Source organism: Mixophyes fleayi, chromosome 6 (genome assembly GCF_038048845.1).
Source record: "Mixophyes fleayi isolate aMixFle1 chromosome 6, aMixFle1.hap1, whole genome shotgun sequence".
Classification (NCBI taxonomy): domain Eukaryota; kingdom Metazoa; phylum Chordata; class Amphibia; order Anura; family Limnodynastidae; genus Mixophyes; species Mixophyes fleayi.
In genome coordinates this window covers 65,092,495-65,114,354 of record NC_134407.1, presented here as the reverse complement: position 1 = coordinate 65,114,354, position 21,860 = coordinate 65,092,495, and the positions used below count along the sequence as shown (strand labels likewise).

The following is a 21,860-nucleotide window of genomic DNA, read 5'->3' as shown; positions in this document are numbered from 1 at the left end:
TTTAAGACTAGAGGAAAGTCTTACTGTGCGAGGAAGAGAATTCCACAGAGTGGATACAGCCCAAAAAAGTCCTGTAACCAAGAATGGGAGGATGTGATGAGAGTGGACGAGGGACACAGATCTTGTACAGAACGGCGGTGACGAGTTGGGAGATATTTTGAGACAAGTGAGGAGAGACGGCATTCATCTTCATGAAGAAGGAGAAGAACTTTAGCCTGTATATAAAATAGTTTTTTTTTGTAATCCCAATTTCTTGATTATAGATAAAAGATGAATTCTATGTTTCAACAAAGAACACGTCCTCTTCTTTAAGAGCCTTTGTGAATATGCCTTTGTTCTGATAAGGGAGCACTGTGTATAGCGACGTAAAATGAAGTATATAAGAGCATTTTGTAGACGCCACTTGGTGTAGAGAAAATAGATCATTGTTTGAGGGCAAGCCTGAGCCCGGGAGCATTGGCGCAAAAATACAGGGTCAGATAGATGCTAAAGGTGGAGGGTGAGACCAGACAGAAGGTGCCCGATACAGAAGCGCAGGTGGAGAGTATAGTGTAGGGAAGAGGACCCTGTCCGTTAGAGCTTGCACTATAGAGTAGTGCATGCTAGAGAAGTTCCACTGTTTTTTGTTTTTTTTCCGGTCAGCAAAGACATGTGACAGATAGCATGGTAAACAGATTTAGTTTTGCTGTGTATGAAGAAAACATTTTAAAATTCAGGAGCAGATCACTGGCACCCATAATAATTTTGACACTGGATCTTTTTAGAGTTGTGTCGAGTTTCCTTTCATGTGTCATGATTTGGGATAAGGATTACAATCCTGTACCTGATTTCTAATTGCTAAGAGCAGTAAATTTGGTGGAACACATATAGAACATTTAACACAGACTGCACAGTAAGTATCATTATTATGGGGTGTTTACAAGAAAGTAATGAAATGATGCGTGCAAGTCTTGTTTAATTATTTACAGTACTTAGCTAGGGAGAAGGAACCTTTTAGCAATAATAGCAAGGACTTGAAATGCTCTTTGCAATTATCAAATGTTCTTGCTAGCTGTGATGTGACCACATTACATCTATCACCCTGTTTTTAAGCCAAAAGGAAAAAAAAGGAGCAGAAAAAACACACAACAATGCTCTATGGCTTGGAAGAGCTCTTTTTAATGTTTATTTTCAAAGATCATTCAGTGCAGAAATTATAAATGGGTCAAACTCTCACCAAAATCCTCTTCAAATAGGTACTTTTTTTTTTCATGGTTTTCACAGTCACATGCCTCCTAGATCATGCTACATTATGCCAGTGTGCATGTATTAATATAAATATATATACCTGTAGCAGCTCTGATCACAGCAACAGCTGAAGGCCAGAGAATACTCTGAGGATGGAACTTTTTCCAACCACTACCTCTAAAACATATAAATTAATTCATCTTCAAAAACTATTCAGTTATACTTTATGTAAGTAACCGTATAGAGAAACATTGAAGGAAGATTAAACTGATTCATCCATAAGTCTTATAGCTTACAGTGAAAAGATTACTTAAAATGTGAAATATTTTAATCCCCATCACACTAGAAGAAGGATTTTGCATATATTTGCAGCTTGGTGAACACACTGTTGACTATTACAGTGTTTCCTCTTTATAACACCCCCTCATATAATGCCAACCTCACACTAGGTACATTATCTGCACAAAAGGGCATTAAAAGGATTACTATGGTTATGGTATGGTTATGTCACCCTCTTTGTAATACCACCCTCGCTAGAATTCTAATTTTGAGCACTGTTGTAAGCTGGCACTATTAAGATGGAGAACTGCAGGACACATAACTTCCTGATGGGAATTTTCTAGCCTTAAAGGCAAACCAGAGGATGTAGTCAAGGAGAAGGCAGGGAGCAGGATACTCTCTCGGTACATACACTACATCGTCAACAGTATGTGGACACCCCTTCTAATTAGGGCATTTTGGCAATTTCAGCCACATACATTGATAACGGGTGTATAAAATCAAGCACACAGTCATGCAATCTCTATAGCGGTAGAATGGGTCATACTGAAGAGCTCCATGACTCAACGTGACACGGTCATAGAATGTCACCTTTTCAACAAGTCAGTTTGTCAAATTCCTGGGCTGCTAGTTCTGCCCCGGTCAATTGTAAGTGGTGTTATTGTGAAATGGAAACGTCTACGAGCAAAAGCAGCTCAGTCATGAATTAGTACACTACACAAGTTCAGAGAAGGGACATCAAAATGCTGAAGCGCGTAAAAATAGTCTGTCCTCGATTGCAGCACTCACTGCCTTTGGAAGCAACGGCATAAGAGTGGTTAGTCTGTTCAGCCATGGAAATTCCATCCACGAAGCTCCAGATGCACACAAGCCTCATATCACCATATGCAATGCCAAATGTCGACTGGCGTGGTGTAATGCACACTGCCATTGGACTCTGGAGCAGTAAGAACACATTCTCTGGGGTGACTAATCAATCCTCACTAGCTGGAAGTCGACAGATGAATCTGGTGGTTGGTGAATTCCAGGAGAACCCTTCCTACTCAATTGTTTACTGCCAAATGTAAAGTTTGGTGGTGGAACAAAAATGATCTGGGCTGTTTTTATGGTTTTCGGCCTGAACCCTTAGTTCCAGTGAAAGGAAATCTTGATGCTACAGCATACAATGTTATCCTAGAGAACTGTGTGCTTCCAACTTTGTGGCAAAAGTTTGGGGAAGGCCCTTTAATTTTTCAGCCTGACCTCAACCCCAAACATCTTAGGGATGAATTGGATCGCAGACTGTGAGCCAAGCTTTACCACCCAACATCAGTGCCTAACCTCATTAATAGCTGGTGGCTGAATGAATGCGAATCCCCACAGCCATGTTCCAAGCACTAGTAGAAAGCCTTTCAAGAAGAGTTGAGACAAGAAAATTAAATGTTCAACAAATACCCCACACAAGACACTGCAAACTCTATGAATGTATGTGCTGAGAATAAAACACATTTCCTTTCCTACTGGTCTTCCTCCAACCGGACTTTCACTTCTACAATCTATTTTGAATGCAGCAGCTACATTAATTTTCCCCTTCCACAGGAAGTGGATATGATGTTTGGGTGTCCACATACATTTGCCCAGGTGGTGTATGTCGTTACACAATTAGCTGCAATACATCTGGTGATAAATGTGGACTGTTATGTTATTGGTACATTTGGGCAAATAAAACCTTTCTTTTCTAATGCGACCGAGTGGTGCAGTTTTCTTTTGCATTATGTATAGAGACTATGGGGTAAATGTATCAAGCGGAGAGTTGTTCGGCGGGTTTGAAAAGCCAATCAGATTCTAGCTATCATTTATTTAGTATATTCTACAAAATGACAGCTAGAATCTGATTGGTTGCTATAGGCAACATCTCCACTTTTCAAACCCGCCGGAAAACTCTCAGCTTGATACATTTACCTCTATATGTTCCACCATACCTGAATAAAGGAGGAAATCAAAGAGCCAGTGGTAAAAGAGCTACAATTAGTGCTGTCCCTCAGTAATGTCATTATTTCCTTGTAAATAGACAGACTGCATTACTTAGAATATTGGTTCCACTTTCAAAATGGCTGCCTCCACTTTGTGGGTGGACTTTAATGTGACCATTTTTGTACTGTCCCTGCTCTTGAATAGTTCTGCATGTATTCAACCATACACTCACCTTTCAAACACAAGTGCTTGAGATATTATGTCTAGTGAAAAGGACAGGGAAGTACTAAATATCTAATATAGCCAAGTTTTTTTTCCTTTCACTTTTGGCCTGGACTTATGCCTCCGTCAATAATGCCAAAAAAATGTTTCAGAAACGGGTTTCTAATTTTATTTTTTTTTTTTTTTGTTTAAAGACATCACACTGAAAATAATATTGTGATTACTAAAAACCAAATTACTTCACATAGCTGTCACTGTGATACAAGTGCTAGTGTGTATCAAACTAATTGACTGAACCAGTACTGCCATAATTGGGTGGACACTCTGCATACTTTTTACCATACATATTTTTTGTTATGCTGCTCATGTAGTTCCCCTGCAATTGTACTACTATTGAGATGTGCGCAGTTGGTGGAATCCTGCTGGTTTTAAGCATTAGGTGAGGTGCTGGGTCCCTTGGTGGAATGATAACTTACTGCGTGTGTGTAGCAGTTGGCAGCATGTTCATAGCACGTTGGTTTGTAGCGGCTGTTTGCTGGAGCTCTGTGGTTCATGAACCTGTCGAAAAAGAAGAAATAATGAAATTCACATACATTGAAGTCGGGTTTTATGTGCATATCAATCATTTTGTCTTTCTTTGAGAAAACACTTTGCAAACTAAAATGACAAACTTTCCCCTAACACAAATGTACCAAATTATTATATTTGTGCACATAAATAGAATACAAAAGAGTAAATTATGAAAATACCCCAAAAATTATTTTTTTTTACTAAAGAAGAAATTAAATCAGGAGGTTAAAATGTCAAACTACTGTACTACTAATCTTTGGTTTAAAATGATAGTGAACAAGAGACTAATCTAACTTATTTATAGAGTAGGCCAATTAACTGGTTCTTGCTGTATTGAAGGCACTATCCTTGTTGGTTATATCTATAGTACAGGGCTCGACACATTTCTCCAAGAGTTAGAAGCCAGTGCCAAAACACAGGAGGAAATCATTTCTAATAAGATAAAATAATAATAAAACATAAGATAATTTTTCATAGGGAAACTACCAAACTCTGCTGCCTGTGAGATAACATCCTAGCTGAACAGGGGCAGAGAGGAGGATAGACTTTAAACAGAACGTATTGACTAGCTCTAGCCATGTCTGGTACTGTGGTGTGGAGCCGTATGTTATGGGCCGTGGCAATCCGCGTCTCCCATCTGCGTCCCATCACTTCCAATTTCCGTCGTCCCGACCGTTACCATGGCAATGGTCAGGACGCTTTCTAAGCAGTGGCGCATCCTGGCAACGCTGGGCAGCCGGGAGCATGCGCACATAATTAAACAGCCTGCGGGCTAATTTATTTTGCCGTCAACTAATTAGGGAGCCTCTTGGGATACTTGTAGGGCAGGGCTCTGATTGGCTGCATTGTGTATTTAAGGCAGGGATGGCTTAGCCGCCCTGCCGGTTATAGCGTTCACAGTCTGTGATGTTTGCTGACCTGCAGTTTGTCTCTTGAATTTGGCTGACCTTCTGTTGTGACCCTTGACTGTACCTTGTACGCTTCCCTGACCTTTTGCTTGACTACTGGACTCCGATGTTTCGCTTGTGACCCTGACCTCTGCTTGGATACCGATTTGCCTATCTGCTACAGACCCCTGACCTCGGCCTGCCACTGACCACCTTCTCCAGTCTGTACTGGCACTTCTGGCTCCATCAGCGCTACGGCCATCATAGATGAACTTTTACTACACTGAGCTTTTACTACACTGAGCTTAAGACCTGGGGGCATACAAGTACCTGTGAGCACACACAACTCTACGGGAAATACGTTCTAAAAGCTCATGGTGGTCGTGAGCCCTAACAGTACTAAGCTTGGTCTCAGAAGAAGAGACTTCTTTGAATATACTTCTCTCCTCTAAGATGAAGAGCTTGGGAGAGGGAGAGGGAGAGGGACTGATAAATATAAGATACACTAGTACTTATGTGATTGGACTAAGACATATTTGTTAGCTAGATAGGGATAGTCAGTTAAGGTGATTGGACTTACACAACAGCTCCCAACAAAAATCCAGTTGTGATTTCACTAAGGTGGAGGCACAGTTGAAGAGAGAATGTTCAGACCACCCATATAAGCACACTTATATGCACACCCTAGCAGTACAAAGGGGTGTTTATTATAATATATATTATACATATACACACATACATATACACACATATATAAACAGTATCCTTGAACAAAGCAGCATGCCTAGTGGCGTTTCAAAAAATAAAAATCTAAAACACGGATACATATGACTCATGGAAAAAGGTTATTAGAAGACATCTCACCATTCACCTTTTTAGGAATCCCTGATCTAACAGCTTCCAACATACTTGGTAACTATAGCAACTGCAATAATTTAAGCACACTAGGGTATATTTACTAAACTGCGGGTTTGAAAAAGTGGAGATGTTGTCTATAGCAACCAGATTATAGCTGTCATTTATTTAGTGCATTCTGCATTTCAGTAAACACACCCCACTTTCTCCATACGAGCAGTTCGTATAAAGATTTTAGTACTTTCAGTACCAAAGCATTGACATAGCATTGTTCTAAATATCTATTAAAAAACCAAGTCACGTTTTAAAAGCAGACACTTGCTAAACCCAAGTAAACAGATCCACTCAATTTATTTACATGCAGCTAATGAAATCCAGATGCAGTTACTGTAAATATACCACATTTTTTTGAATGAACACTTCCTTATATAACCATCTCTGCATAAATATATTCTGTACAGCAAGTGAAAAATAAGCAGAGCTATTTGGCCGGTCTTAAAAAATATGCATCATGACAAGACTACAAAATGCAGTCAGATTAGAGGTGCAATTTCACGTAGACTTTTTTTTTTTTTTTTTAAAGCAAGTTTTGCACCCTTTAAGCAGGAAGCTGTGAATATTTTTCCAGGAGGTTCTCCTATAAAAGTGTTCACTTGCAAAATTGTCCTATGGGGAGAATTATATGTCTGTAGCTGCAAAACAAAAGTGTGTCTCCTCATTTGGTTCCTGCTTTTTCCCACTAGAGTGTAACCTGATCTGTTAGTCTGAGCCGGTCAGTCACCAAGCTCCTCAGTGGTCATGTGATAGCAGAAGAATGGAGCCGAGTTTTATACTGCGAAAGTTACAAAGCCCCTCTGCACAGTACATCCTATGTCAATTGATTGCTATTGCCATAATTATTGCTTGAAACTTAGCAAATAACAAATCATTAATAGTGGCTTGTATCAAAATGCTACTGAAAAACAAACACCTCCACATATGTTTTAACTGGTAACTAGAGTGATTTATGTTAAAGAAACATACCTCATTTTATATCCTTGCTAATTTATATCCAGGCACTATTTTGAGGGAGGTCACCCAAAAACTTGTCCAATATGTTGCAGAAAAGATTATTGTACTTTTCTTTAGAGTGTGGGCAGATGGGAAGGCATGAACACGCATGTCCAGCTACGGGTATTACCTGTCTTACATAACAGATTGAGTTATATTATGAGGTAGAATTTCTGTTCTTTCCGAAAGGGAAATTCTTTCACCTTAAAATCGCAACACCTTTCTGATAAGTGATTCAATATTAATGTAACTCAAAAAACACAAATATTTTTAACTGAAGAGGTTTTCCAATAAGTCAATAAGTCTTACTCTTAACATTAAAACAAACAATATAAAGCATACAAAAGAAAGCTTGCTTTACTATTTATTGCAGAAATAAAGCCTAACAAGATCAAACACAATAAATTATGTAATATTAATATATTGTATCTGTAGGGCAGTATGGTAGGACATGCCATTAGGGGACGATTTACGTTGGTTACACACAGCTCCACAGTCAAAAACTGTCTAAAACCCCCTACTAAACAAAAAATTCCAGCATAGCTATATATAGAAAGGTTCATGTGAAGTCACATAGGTTTAACTAAAGAACACTAACATTAACAAAGTGAAATAGAACATAGCAGGACCAAAGCAGTAAATTACAGTGTCCTGGTTAAGCTGGGTTCCAAAAATTATACTTGTTTAAACTGGCATTTAAATATAAACATTCACAAAACCTAAATGAAACTTTCTTTGGCTAGAAACACTGCTTACTTCTTCAATAAATGGCCCAAAACTAGCACACGTAGAGCTCCAAAGCCAAACATTCTAATGGATCTAAAACAAGCACACGTAAAAGATTAACTGAAAAGTTCAACGGGCAGATGCAGGTTGTGGCCGACCACCAAACAACCTGATCCGTCCTATCTTGCCACATGTTTGCCAAAAAAACTAGACAAACACAGGTTGGCAATCTGTGTCAAGCATCATATAAACATGCTACTAATAACATTCACAAATAAGTTAGGAACTTCCAACAATAATGAAAGCCATAAGGAAAATGTTCCCAATTAATGATATTCCATTTTTGTAGAATAACTGTACATAGAATTGCACATATTTTTTTTTATCCTGCACGTATATCAAATAAAAGTGGGAAAAGGGACAAAGTTTGTTGTCCACTTCAAATACCATCTTAATTTTGCACTAAAGCTTGCACATAAAAGATACATGGGTAGATTTACTAAAACTTCTAAAAAGGAAAAATGAGTTGCTGCCCACAGCAGCCAATCAGATTCCAGCACACTCTAGAAAATGATAGCTAGAATCTGATTGGTTGCTATGAATAACACCTTAACTTATTCTTTTTTTAGAATTTTAGTGAAACTACCCCTCAATTTTTAATATCACAGTGCCAGATCAAATGTCAGTTTACCTAGAATGCCGACAAGACTTGCAACATTTCAGCTTGGATTGCTATTTTAGTATATAGTATAGTCACTTGTTTTTCTTTTGTTCGGGATTAGAAATGTGTGACAGGATGTAAAATGTAAAAATACTTTGCACATCCACAACTAATGGGTGAAAAGTATAACTAAAGTACAAGAACCCATTGTTCAGGAGTCAACAAAGTCCTCATCCATATAACGTGATGCAAATTACAGCTTTACTAGAACAAATGCAAATCAGGGACTTCAGGGTGACTAAACATTGTTTCCAAAGAAGTACAAAGGTCTAATGCTTGAATTCCTCAGAAATGGTGCAAAGTTATTTAATTTAATTTTCCAAGTACCATATTTGCTGTGTGGAAAGCTTAGCATGGACTTGGAAGGTTCTTTAACTTAAATTGTATGGGAACAATTGATAATCTTTTGCTAGTGGCCACTGAACTAGTCATTCCCAAGGCAGCACTGAAAGAAGAATTTATATCAGAAGTAGCTGAATGTTATAATGGTCTCCTATGGCTAGAACAATGTGACAGCATGAAACTAAGGCTGGGTACACACTACAGGTTTTTCACCCGATTTTTGTGCCAAGCACACGATAAACGACGGGTAGATCCGAAATCGTATTCGTGTACGCTCCAACGATCATGTTTTATTGCACCAAAGCACATTGTATCATACGATTGGATCTTGCAACCGGACTAAAATTCTCTATAACCGATGGAACCATGTTTTTCGCTGTCAATTTGCCCAACATAACAGCATGGGGTTTGCAATGTATTTGTGATATTTTCATGCAACACACTTTATTGCCACATTTGCAATACTTGAGAAAGTGTAATTAGATGCAGCAAGTAGTTAGACTGGGAAACGTTTTTGAGCTTTAGAAATACAGTGTTACACCTGGTACAAAGGGGACTATAATTGTAGAATCAGGCACTACTTACAGATGACAAGTATTGTCTATGGCAAAAAATTATGTTTTATAACATGTCTTTTCCATGGAAGAGTATAATGCAATTTTTTATTAATTTTGAAATATTGTGTAGAAAGTGGAACTAATGTTAAGCAGTACCATCGGTGTTATAAACTCTAAAATAAAACATTTACCAATTAGTTTGTATTAGTTTTGTTGTCAGTTTGCATTGGTCTCCATTGCTTCTACAGTTCTCAGCAGCATATGCTGCACAATGTCATATGTATGTGCTGGCGACTAGCTAGTTCTACAGCTCACCGATAAGGCTCTACTTTGATGGAGACATTCTATGGTGACAACACTTGATTAGGCTAGGTCAGGTTTTCTCAATCTTTTTGCACTGTGTATCAGCTTATGATGTTCTATGTTTACCAAGTATCCCCTAATGCGTGTACATTTATTCCATGTACCCCCGTATGTGTATAAATGTTTGCCAAGTAACCTTTTACATATTTAAAAAGAACACCCCATAGTGTTTTGAATGTTTTATTCATTGCTTAGATATTACATTGTTATATCTGTAATAATCCAAAAGGTCTTAGGTACTTAGTACCTGGTAAATCTATTTAAGTATGTGAATCTCTGATATACCTCTGGGGGTACAGTTTGCTTTCTCATTGGAGAATACAGTGTTCATATTGTAATAGTTGGGTGCTGGGAACCAGAAGCTTAGACTGTCTGGATCAAACTAACAGCATTTTGACAGGATGCTGACCTGCATCCCGTCGGCTGAAGTAGAGCAGCATGAGGATAAACAACTAATGATCTAGAAGTAGTAAAAGTGAAAAGATAAAAAAAAAAACAAAAAAAAACCATGATTTGCTGCCATCTTGGACCTAGATTATTTATTAGAATGGCCAACTGCAGTTTTTTGAGTGTCCGGAGCTTCACAATCCATTCCTCCCAGAAAGGACATAGCATAAAGTGAAAAGAAAAGATAAAATATTTAATTTGATCAAAAAAGTGACAAAAATGTGTGAAGCTCCAGTGGAACTGGCCACAAGTTCTTATATAATTGGTTGTTGTTTTATGGCTAGATTTTGGACTCCCCCCCCCATTAAAAATAAATTACGTTCTTAGCCACAACAGTATATGCTCTAATGCATGAGTGGGAGTAATCCTTCGCGAGGAAACAATGGTGAATATTTTTGTTTAATCCTATTTATCTTTAAGTACAGCTTTAGCTTGGCTTATTTTTCACCAAGCCAAAGAATCTACTATATAATTATTTTCCCTAGTACTCAATAAGTCTGTGTGTGGGATTACCTTTGTTCTAGTTAAAACTGTCAGAAGTATTTAAAACTTTCCCCATTCCTCAGCCAAAAAATAAATAAATTCCAAGTAAAAAAAACGAAATTGCAAACTACAGTATGTGCCAGGTTAGTAAACCTCAAAACATTGAATGTATATTAATGTTTTATATGCTATTATAAATAAATAGAAAACTCATGCTTATTGAGTGGTAAATAAAAGAAAATGCACAACAGGACACAGTTAATACCAAAAAACATCTTTGGGAAAGAAATATAAAAAAAATAATAATTGGGAGTCATATGTTGCGAAGAGCACAAAAGTATAATAAATAAAACTGATTTTCAATTGACTATTAGCTACAATTTGATTAACACAGATAATATCTGGTTGCTATGGATTACTGCAAATATGTGTCATTTGCATCATGCTTGTAAATGTTCCCTGTATATTCTGTTACTACTACAAATCAGGGCCAGCGTACTGGCTTCACCATTATTCCTATATTAAGAAGAGGAAGCCTGTGCCAATATACCAGTGAGCCTGCAGGCTATATACCAGCACCAACCAGAGGACAGTCATTAACCGTTAACTTTTGATACAAATTTAAAATGTATAGACAGATTCAGAGTCTGTAGCTACACTCTAAACGGTTGTATAAAAATAAAGCTGCTCAGTGTTTGTGCGCAGCATACAAAAGCGGAGTTTTTCCCTGCATGCATGCATGCATGCAAAAAAAATAATAATTTGGATTTTCTCCTCTTGCATCACAATATGGTGTGTGCAGGTGCAAATTTGCAACCTTTTGTTGGAATTGCACCAAACTCTAAATTAGTCCCCGAAAAGAAATGTTCTTGGTTGTCCAAATAGATGCAATGAATGGTGTTCTAGTTTAATAAAACGGCAGGCTTGTAAAGTCTCATAGGTTTTTTTTTTAGGAGTCACCTGACTTTGACTTCCCAATCACCTGGCTTCCTTGAGACGTGGAGACAAGAGCTTAGACCTCCCATCGCAAGTGGGTCAAATTCCTTCCGTTTCATGGGCTGGATTAAATTGCGTCTGCATTAGGGAACATATATCCTCAGTTTTTTTCTCTATCCTACCAGGTTCATGTTTCTGAAATGTTTTAGCATAATCCAGTGGTTTCCAAACTTTTTCAGTTCACGGCACCCTTAGGGTATCCAGAATTTTTTCAAGGCACCCCTAATCCAAAATAATCACCGAGCTGGTCTGTTATATAAGTAGTTAGTTCAAAATAACGTAATAAGTATTTAGGTCAGAACAGAAACACTTTTGTGTATCATTAAGAGGAATAAGATCAAACAAAATAAAACAAAAATATGCACAAAACTCATCACACTCTGTCCCTTCACCATTACAATGTGCCCCTTCACGCTCACACTGTGCCCCCCTTTATTCTCTTGTCCCTCCATCATGGTTTCCTATTACCATTTCCCCTCCGTTCCTTTACTTACCTTACTGGGCCTTTCTTCCTTCTTGTGGCTCCTCTCTGTGCCGCTCCTCACTGAATATGTCAGACGTGATGACGTCAAGCCCGACAATCAGCAAGAAGGGAACAGGGAGGCGCGAGGAGGAAGGAAGATTCTGTGTCCTGGGCGCCACCGGATTGGTAAGAGTTTTCTTTGTCCTGGCAGCAGCACCCCTGTGACGGCGCTGCGGCACCCCAAAGGGCCGCTGCACACACTTTGGGAACCGCTAGCATAATCCCAATGTACTTCAGGGCAATAAGGCGCTAATGTTTCTATTAGCTTGGCCGTATATTTCTTTGAGTGGGACATTGAAGGCCTCACATGTTTCAAGAGTCCTTTCTTCTCTGAAAAGATGATCCTTCAAGGACCCCTTGAAACACATTAGGTCTGTGACAAGTCACGTTCACGTGAACAGCCCTTGTGATCACAGGGATCAATAATGTCTCTTTAAAGTTTCGGTTGAGCTGTAATCTGTTCCGTTTAACAGCAAATGAATGAAAACACAGCACAAACCAACTAAAGAAAAATGTTTTTAATACCATAATCAAAAAAAAAAATCAACATATACTCCTGATGATGGAAATCACAAAACAATACCGAATTCCTCTTTCACAAGCCGATGAGGAAACCTGACATTCCTGTGTCAAGTCTCAATGATCCAAGTGTGCCAAAGGTTACTTGAGGTTGCCTCAAACCCTGGAGACATCTGGTAAAAGCTCTATAGACACATGGAACTGTTTATCTGATCCACATTCAGATCAGAGCTCACCATTCACAGGCATTTCCTGGTAAAATTTTAGACACTATCAAGGTCTATTTACACAGTCCAGAAAAGACTGCTACTGCTCAACAAATAAAATAAAGATACTTTAATAGAACTGTGTATACATTGTGTAATTACAGTAAATATAACATAGATGTGCAGTATATTGAGTAAGATTATGTGATATAGGTAACCAGACTAAAGAAGTACATTGTTACATTAAGAACTTGTCTATACAAATCACATGCCTGCACACCAATTTGGGCATAATCTGCCCTGATACTCAATAGCACCTGATGGGTGATATCACTTATGTTCCACATTCACGTCCAACACTGAAGGAGGGCAGTTATTAAGGTGAATAACATCCTTTAAAAGCCATGTGATGTGTGCTTCCATTAAGATTTAAATAAATTCACACCTAAAAAGTAGTCGATAGTAGTGTACCTTGATCCTGGGGCTGGTCTGCTCCTGTAGGTCTAAAATGTATGTGAAAAGCAGACAAGTCTAGGTAAAGTATCTCTGAAACACTCTGTTGGCTTCTTTATAATATGCTGCTGATATCGACGTACGAGTTTTTTTTTTATTCTTTTCTATTTTTGTTCTTCTGGTTACTCGGGGAGAACAGGGAGTCAATTACAATGGGTGTAGATATGTATTTATCAACAAAAGACGTCTAAAGTTATTGCACATAAGCGTAAGACTACTCTTAAGCTTCATGGTGGGACAGTCAGTATACAAAGTTATAGCAAATGATACTAAATAACATTCACAATCTCAGCATGAATGCACACCTTAAGTAAGTCATTCATTAGATGACTTAAAAAAAGGTCAGTGTAAGAGAGTTAATGTTACCTTCATATATAAAAGTTAAATAGAAAAGTGCGCATGTATTTGCGGCATGGTACATTGCAATTTTTCACTGTACTGAAGATAACATCAAGCCAACAGAAAATTATATTGCCAGTTTCAAAAATAAGAACTGTTTTTCTTTTGACAAAGTAAGAATTATTATAAAGAAAGTCATAATAGATTAGGACATTTGGACAACAATTCTGACTATCAGACAATAGCAAAATAAGTACTGAAAAAAGATTAAACTTATAGAATTCAAAATATGATTGCAACTTTTGAGTTATTAGGTAAAGTGCTCAAACACTGATTATACTGTACATACACACATTTCCTTAAATAGGAACACATTGCAAACTCTTCAGCATTTAAGTATATTCAACTTCCTTGCATGTCTCAATTTACATTATTTTATTGAATATGTTTTAAATGGGGTCATACAGCCTACCGGCCAACTCTTAACATTTGTTACTATTTATTATTACAGAGTTTTTGCATTCTTAAAAGATCAGTGGTTGTGAATGGAGAAACTATGTTTCTGCATCAAGGCTTCTGACATTTTAGCAAATGTACTTCCAGTCCTTTAAGAAACTTTAAATATTGCTGCACAAATTCAGATATGAATTATCATACAAAACATTTTACTATACACAGGTAGAAATATGTGATGTGACCAAGAGGGACCATTTGGAAGAAAAGACGGAGCCACATCTTTTGAACCCAAGGTTGAACTAGAGACCTGCGGGTAAATGTATGAACGTGCGGGTTCTTCAACACCCGCGTGTTCAGCGATTAAATTTCAAGCGGCGCTGCATTGTAAAGGGAAACTTCCCATTACAATGCAGCGCCGCTTGAAATTTAATCGCCGAACACGCTGAACACGCAAGTTCATACATTTACCCACTGGAGTTTCTCCTATAGTTCACATCCTCTCCAACATACATATAAATTCACTTACTAGTTTGTTCCCTGTGTGTTATTAGAGATCATCAGAGTAGATCTCAATAGAAAATAACAATGATTGGAACAAAAAACCAATTTCTGGGACACCCATGCCTATTTTTCAGAGCATGTTTGTAAGCTAGCAGCTCTAAACAGATAACTGTCCAATAGGGGCAAGTAAGGAGTGATTTGCATATCTCTACCAAGAATTCACAGGACAATATTCTCTACTCTTCGGTTCCCTGGTATAAAACTAGTTGGTATAAAATATATGTTAGATTAAGCAACTTTGTCAATATAATAATACAATTTTTACTGCTCCAGAGTTACAGAAATTTTCAATTAGGACAGATCTGTGAAATCTTTACATTGCAACATATTTTTGGTTTGCCTAAAAACTAGATAGGTAAGGCACCTATTTTACACATCGCCCAAGGTCAACTATGTTAAAGCATATATATGGTAGGTGCTGCATTAGAATAACAGCTATACAATACTCAAATAAAGAACAATAAACCACACAAAGTTTTGCAAGAGGCAGTTCAAACAAAAGAAAGCAAGGCTATACGGTCTATTCCTTCAGTGATAGTTCTGTATGTTGTTATCAGATACATTTCTTATCAGTATAATTCTAAACATTGTTACTATACTATAACTAGATGGCGAGTGAACTTTGGTAACAGGTCACCAAGTTCAGAGGTAAACAATCATTCTAAACCAACAGGTCCCTAATACAGAATCATGCAAGACACAAAGTCCTCATTAAAAAAATTACAACATAATATGACTACTAGATGGCGAGAGTTATCATCCCAGACTAACTCATTTTATTATTTCCTCCTCTGGTTTCGTGCATCTTGTATGTTGAAAGAAAGATGAAAAATATAGTACAGGACATATTTTTATCACCCCATTCACATCTTCACAATAATAATATAATGATTTGTGTTACTATTTTTCAGCTAACTGCCAATTTTTCATTGATTGAAATGAGTGCTGTCAGTTCACAGAAAAAAAAATATGGTCTCCAAAACAGGTTTGGAAGTGTAAGAAAGACTGTGCTATATAAATTATTGCTATTCCAATCTAAACAATATATACCAAATAAAACCCTTTTTTTTAAAAAAAAAAAAAATAATACTTACAATTAGTTTAATATATTTCCATTAACAAATAAAAACTTTTTGGAGCCAATAAGCATCACTGAGTCAACAATTCTTATTATTCAAGTACAAATGAAAACTTAAGCAATTTTCAAATTCATTATTACACCGAACCTCATGACTAAAATAATATATGCAAGCCAAGTTTAATATGAATGACACTACCTTCCAACAGAGAACATGTTCAGAAGAATGGATTTGTAGATCTGTGAAGAGTCAGAGACTCAATCAAGGTTTAAAGACGTGAAACAAGTTCATCACAATATTATCTCAACGGATGCTGGTCCGCTAATTAGAAAGTCTGCTAGTGATGGATCTAGCTTGTCAATAAAGAAACCAATCAGTGTTAAAAAAAACAAACCCAAAAAAGACAAAAAAACAGTTGAGAGCCCCTCCTCAAAATGAAGTAATTTACAATATGTGAGACAGATATGCCAACTGGATTCACTGAGAAGACCTGTCTGACACTGTTCATTAGCTCAAATGAAGTAATAATGTGCCACTAAGCAGACTCGCCCACCTAGCTGAACCAAGAATGTGATCACATCCACTTATTTAGGAAGCCAAGCCCCATGGTTGTCAATATGTTAGTGAAGGGAAGAGACAAGATAGTCAACCATTATGCCAGGGAGGAAAATCAAAATTCCTATGAGGTACCAATTTGCTAGTGGATGACGAGCAAGATGTAAATTTGAAGATTTAGTAGAGCACCAACGAACTAGCTGATAGCAAATATCTTTCAGCAAAGGATCTGTGACTTATGTACCACCCAAATGACCAACACATTGGTGGATAGTGCACACTTGATATTCCAAAATCCATGTATCATCAAAAGGACCAGTCTGCTAGTGGGATGTAAACATCATGACATTACCCTCAATGTCTGCCTAGGGATTATAAAATAGGGGAAGAGTCTGTCATCATAATTAGAGGGGAGGATAAGTGTGTGTACAAATTACACATATCTATTATGTAATGCTCTAAGAATGATAATAAAAATACTGATAATAGAGAGAGAGACAACTTGTATAACAATAGACATCATGTTAAATTGGAATCACCCAATAAGGGAACAAATGTATGAGGAGTCCAGTCTGAGCTTTATTTCTCCAGCCTGACAATGAATGAACAGTCTCCTACTGAGTGTGCCGTCCTGCCAGGGTGTGGAGCAGTCATTGGTAGGAAACATGCTGCCAGGCTAGAGAGAAGTCAGTGGTGGTGTAGGGAGCATGATGCCAGGGTAGGGAGCAGTCAGTGATAGTGTAGGGAGCATGATGCCAGGGTAGGGAGCAGTCAGTGATAGTGTAGGGAGCATGATGCCAGGGTAGGGAGCAGTCAGTGATAGTGTAGGGAGCATGATGCCAGGGTAGGGAGCAGTCAGTGATAGTGTAGGGAGCATGATGCCAGGGTAGGGAGCAGTCAGTGAGTGTAGGGAGCATGATGCCAGGGTAGGGAGCAGTCAGTGATAGTGTAGGGAGCATGATGCCAGGGTAGGGAGCAGTCAGTGATAGTGTAGGGAGCATGATGCCAGGGTAGGGAGCAGTCAGTGATGGTGTAGGGAGCAGTCAGTGATGGTGTAGGGGAGCATGATGCCAGGGTAGGGAGCAGTCAGTGGTGATCTAGGCAGTATGCTGCCAGGGTAGGGAGCAGTCAGCAGTTATCTAGGCAACATGATGCCAGGGTAGGAAGCAGTCAGTGATGGGGTAGGAAGCAGTCAGTGATGGGGTAGGAAACATGATGCCAGGGTAGGGAGCAGTCAGTGGTGGTGTAGGGAGCATGATGCCAGGGTAGGGAGCAGTCAGTGGTGGTGTAGGGAGCATGATGCCAGGGTAGCGAGCAGTCAGTGGTGATCTAGGCAGCATGATGCCAGGGTAGGGAGCAGTCAGTGATGGGGTAGGAAACATGATGCCAGGGTAGGGAGCAGTCATTGGTAGGAAACATGATGCCAGGGTAGGGAGCAGTCATTGGTAGGAAACATGATGCCAGGGTAGGGAGCAGTCATTGGTAGGAAACATGATGCCAGGGTAGGGAGCAGTCAGCGGTGATCTAGGCAGCATGCTGCCAGGGAAGAAAAGAGCCCCCTCCCCGTCTACCCCCATCTCTGAGTCTCCCCATCACTCACCGCTTGAAGTCCTTGGCCACCATCTCTGACCTGGTTCAGGACAGCCCCGACGAGCAGCTTGGCAGTGAGACGCGGGAGGGGGCGCCCTCATCGGATAGCCAGACGCCGGAGCCCTGGACACCGACACCGAGAACCCTGCTCTCTAACCGGGCTGCACATCCCGCCCCCTCCTCAGCCCACCAGACACGTCACCGCCCACACCGTGACGTTACCTTCTGTCAGGCCAGTAACAGCCACACACACAAGAAACAAGCCGCCTGTGTGATTGACAGCAGCTCCAGCCACGCCCCTTTCCTGTTTTAACTAGATCATTGCTACATTTGGTGAGTGCTCAAAATCAAAATCATAAAGTGCAAATAAATAAGAAAATCAGTATTTAATTTTACCATTCAGTTTTAAAATTGAGTGACTCACACCAAAATGCTAACAATAGCACACTGTTGTTTTTTTCCATTCAATTGTAGCAAGTAAATTTATTAGCAGAATTTTCTATAGTACAGTATAACTGGAGAGCAAAGAGGTTACATCACAGACAGCTGGTATTATAGGAAGCAATTAAAACGTTCATGACCCAAGTTTATTGCAGTACTTGCTGCCTGAAGGCAGAGAGCAGGATTAAGAACCTGTGGAGCCCAACGCAAAATTCTAGATTACGCCCCCCCATAACTAAAACCCCAAAATCTTAAAAACGGGTTTTGGTAATCCAGGCACTTCCGAGTCCTTACCCACACGGCCCAAGACTAGAGCCTATTTTGCCTAATGGATGATCCAACTATGACTGAAAGGTTTCATCCGTATAAAATAATTGCTGTGGTACAAATCAGTCTGATTTGAGACATTGTTGCCAAACATCAGTACAAAATAAATATAATTGTAACCCATTTTAACCAATTATTACATAGATATATAGATATAGATATATATATATATATATATATATATATATATATATATATATATATATATATGTATGTATATATATATATATATATATATATATATGTATATATATATATATATATGTATATATATATATATATATATATATATATATATATATATATATATATACACTACTTACATGCATATCACCATCATTTCTCTAAAAGCTTTGCACTTATCACCCCATTTTTTTTTACATATCTTGTGCAATAAATTGATTAGTGACAGGCAAATGTGTCCTGACACATTGGTTGTAAATATTAGTTTTTTGCTGTGTAATAAAGCATATGGTATATAACAAGTGTCAGTAAACATTTTGTGTGTCAGAAAAAAAAGTTGAACTTTAATATTGCATTTCCCCCCTTCCCTACATTTCTGATCAAAAGTCTATATTCCAATTTTCTTAGATATCACTATCAATATGAAACTAAAAGGATCTATAATATAATATTTAACTAATTATGTACAGAACTTTACATTGCAAGTTGCTCTAAAACATATAGGACCTCATTTAGAGTCGGACGCAAAGTCCGTTTTAGGCGCATCCAACAAAAAACACTATCATGCATGTGCAGAAAGCACCAAATCCGCCTGCATCTTGTATACTTGCGCCTAAAACAGACTTTGCGTCCGACTCTAAATGAGGTCCATACTGTATATTGGTTGAAGTGGAAAATTAGAAGTGGTGGTGTGGAAAATATAAGTGAATGGAATTTGATAGTTTTACAATTAATGCTGGATAATAATGCTGGATATAATTTCATATATTAGACATTTCCCTAACAGTTGTAGCATTGTATTGTATTCAAATATTGGCATTTATGTACTCAGCCTAGGGCTTGAACACACTCGGTGACTCAGGAAGTAGTCTAGGTGTTTTGCATTTTTTTTCACTGAGTCTGTCACTTACACAAATAGCCAGGTGCAATCATCTAGATAAACTTATACGCTTATTTCCATGTATATTTTTTGCACCAATTATGTCAGCATTTTAAAGTGACATTGGTGAATTGGCTTTCACTGAATGTGAACAAATTGACTCCACAACCAAACACATAGGGCCTGATTCATTAAGGAAAGTAACGCAAAAAATGGTTTTTAGATCTGAAGACTACAAAGTCATGAATTTGTTGTAATATGTTATAACATGCGTGCTCTTAAAAGGAATTCCACAGAGTAAGACTGGGGGACATTTGCTTACTATAAACGCCAGATTTTTAAAAAAAATCATGTTCTAAACAAGAAACATGAAACTCAATAACAGATCAAACTTTTCAACCTGTTAAAAAAACCTGCAAGACCTTTAATTCATGTGATTAATCTGCCTCATGGTCTATCGCAATTCCCTTGTTAATAGTCTACACATTAACCAGACTTTTATCCATACAGTCTATTTTAAATGAAGTGGCTTGACTAATTTTTCTCACCATATGTCCTTGCTACTCCTTCGCTCTGCCAGTCCCTACATTGGTCATCTGTTCTTTAAATACTTGCCTTCCCCTACAGAATCTTTTCATACTGCTTACTCCTCACCTACAAGGCTCTCTCCTACTCCACTGCCCCATACATCTCCAACCTCTTCTCCATTCACACTCTATCCTGTTTCCTGCTATCGTCCTCTCCTCCACTCTGATCACCTCATCCCACTCCAGAATCCAAGATTTCTCCTGGGCTAACCCCCTCCACTGGAATGACCTCCTACATTCCATTCGTCTACCCCCTATTTTATGCACCTTCAAACAAGCACTTAAAACTCATCTGTTCCTCAAAGCCTGCCAACCATCCACCTTACCACCTCTCCATGCTTGATCTCCTCACCTCTCTCTTCCCCTGTCCCCTTACTCGCTCCTCATGCGCTAGATCCCCTCTTATGGGCAGGCCCCTCTTCCCTCCTACCTCTATGCCTATTCTTCTGCTCTAGCTTCACTGTATTAGCTATGCTTGGAGCTCTTGGTATTATTTGTATTGCTCTGTACTGTTTTACCCGATCTACTGTTTGTATTCAGTATGGCGCTTCGTAAATCTTGTGGCGCCTTATAAAAGATAATAATAATAATACGGACATGCATATGCCTGCTTTATGTGCATTTTAAAAAAATAAAAAGTTAATTTTGCGTGCCTTAATGAATCAGGCCCACAATCCATATAAGACCAAATAAGTGAATGGTGAGACATATGTCCAAACCATAAACATATTAACATTCTAGAATTCAAATTTTATTACAATAAAAACACATCACCTGTATGGAAAAAATAAATAGCTCTAAACTAAGTAATAAGCTTGAAATAACTGAAGTCCTTGCTGCACTATTTGCTCCATCTCTTTGCTGACAGTTAAAACTTTTCAAATGTTACTTATGAGAACAGGGGGTAAATGTATCAAGCTGAGAGTTTTCCAGCGGGTTTGAAAAGTGGAGATGTTGCCTATAGCTACCAATCAGATTCTAGCTGTCATTTTGTAGAATGTACTAAATAAATGATAGCTAGAATCTGATTGGTTTTTCAAACCCGCCGGAAAACTGTCAGCTTGATACATTTACCCCCAGATCTTTTCGATCTCAAAATAGTCAGGCAGGTGTGGTGCAGTGCAGAAGCTTATATCGTCCTAGGTAACACAAATGCTATGTATACATAAGAGGATTCACGCACAAGTGATGTCAATGCAAATTTGAAGCGGAATAACTTCATTGATATATTTCTATATTTGCTTTTTGACCCATATTATTAGCACGTGGGAAGCATCTTTCAACATTAGTGATGGAGAGGAAGTAAAACCACAGCACTATGATAACTATACTATTTAACAAAGGTATAATTAGAAGTCACTGAGCTGCAATATGTTTTTTAAAAATGCGTCCAACCCACCAGCTGCTTCAAGCTACATTACTG

General features: G+C 38.3%; 1 protein-coding gene across 5 annotated transcripts in view; it reads right to left on the bottom strand.

The window, feature by feature from the left end:
- MMD (monocyte to macrophage differentiation associated) overlaps window positions 1–21,860 on the bottom strand; it is a 159,314-nt gene that overhangs the window by 48,051 nt on the left and 89,403 nt on the right. For 3 of the 5 annotated variants that reach the window (XR_012693372.1, XM_075216747.1, XM_075216744.1), the window contains exons 1-2: window positions 18,030–18,235; window positions 4,158–4,239 (exon numbers count right to left, since the gene is read on the bottom strand). Coding sequence is in view for 4 of the 5 variants with exons in the window: in XM_075216747.1 (XP_075072848.1) it covers window positions 4,158–4,239; window positions 18,030–18,052 (105 nt within the window). In the remaining variant the exon portion in view is untranslated. Of the gene's footprint in view, window positions 1–4,157; window positions 4,240–15,566; window positions 15,594–18,029; window positions 18,236–21,860 lie in introns of those variants that run through there. The other 2 variants (XM_075216746.1, XM_075216745.1) reach the window with 2 other exon arrangements.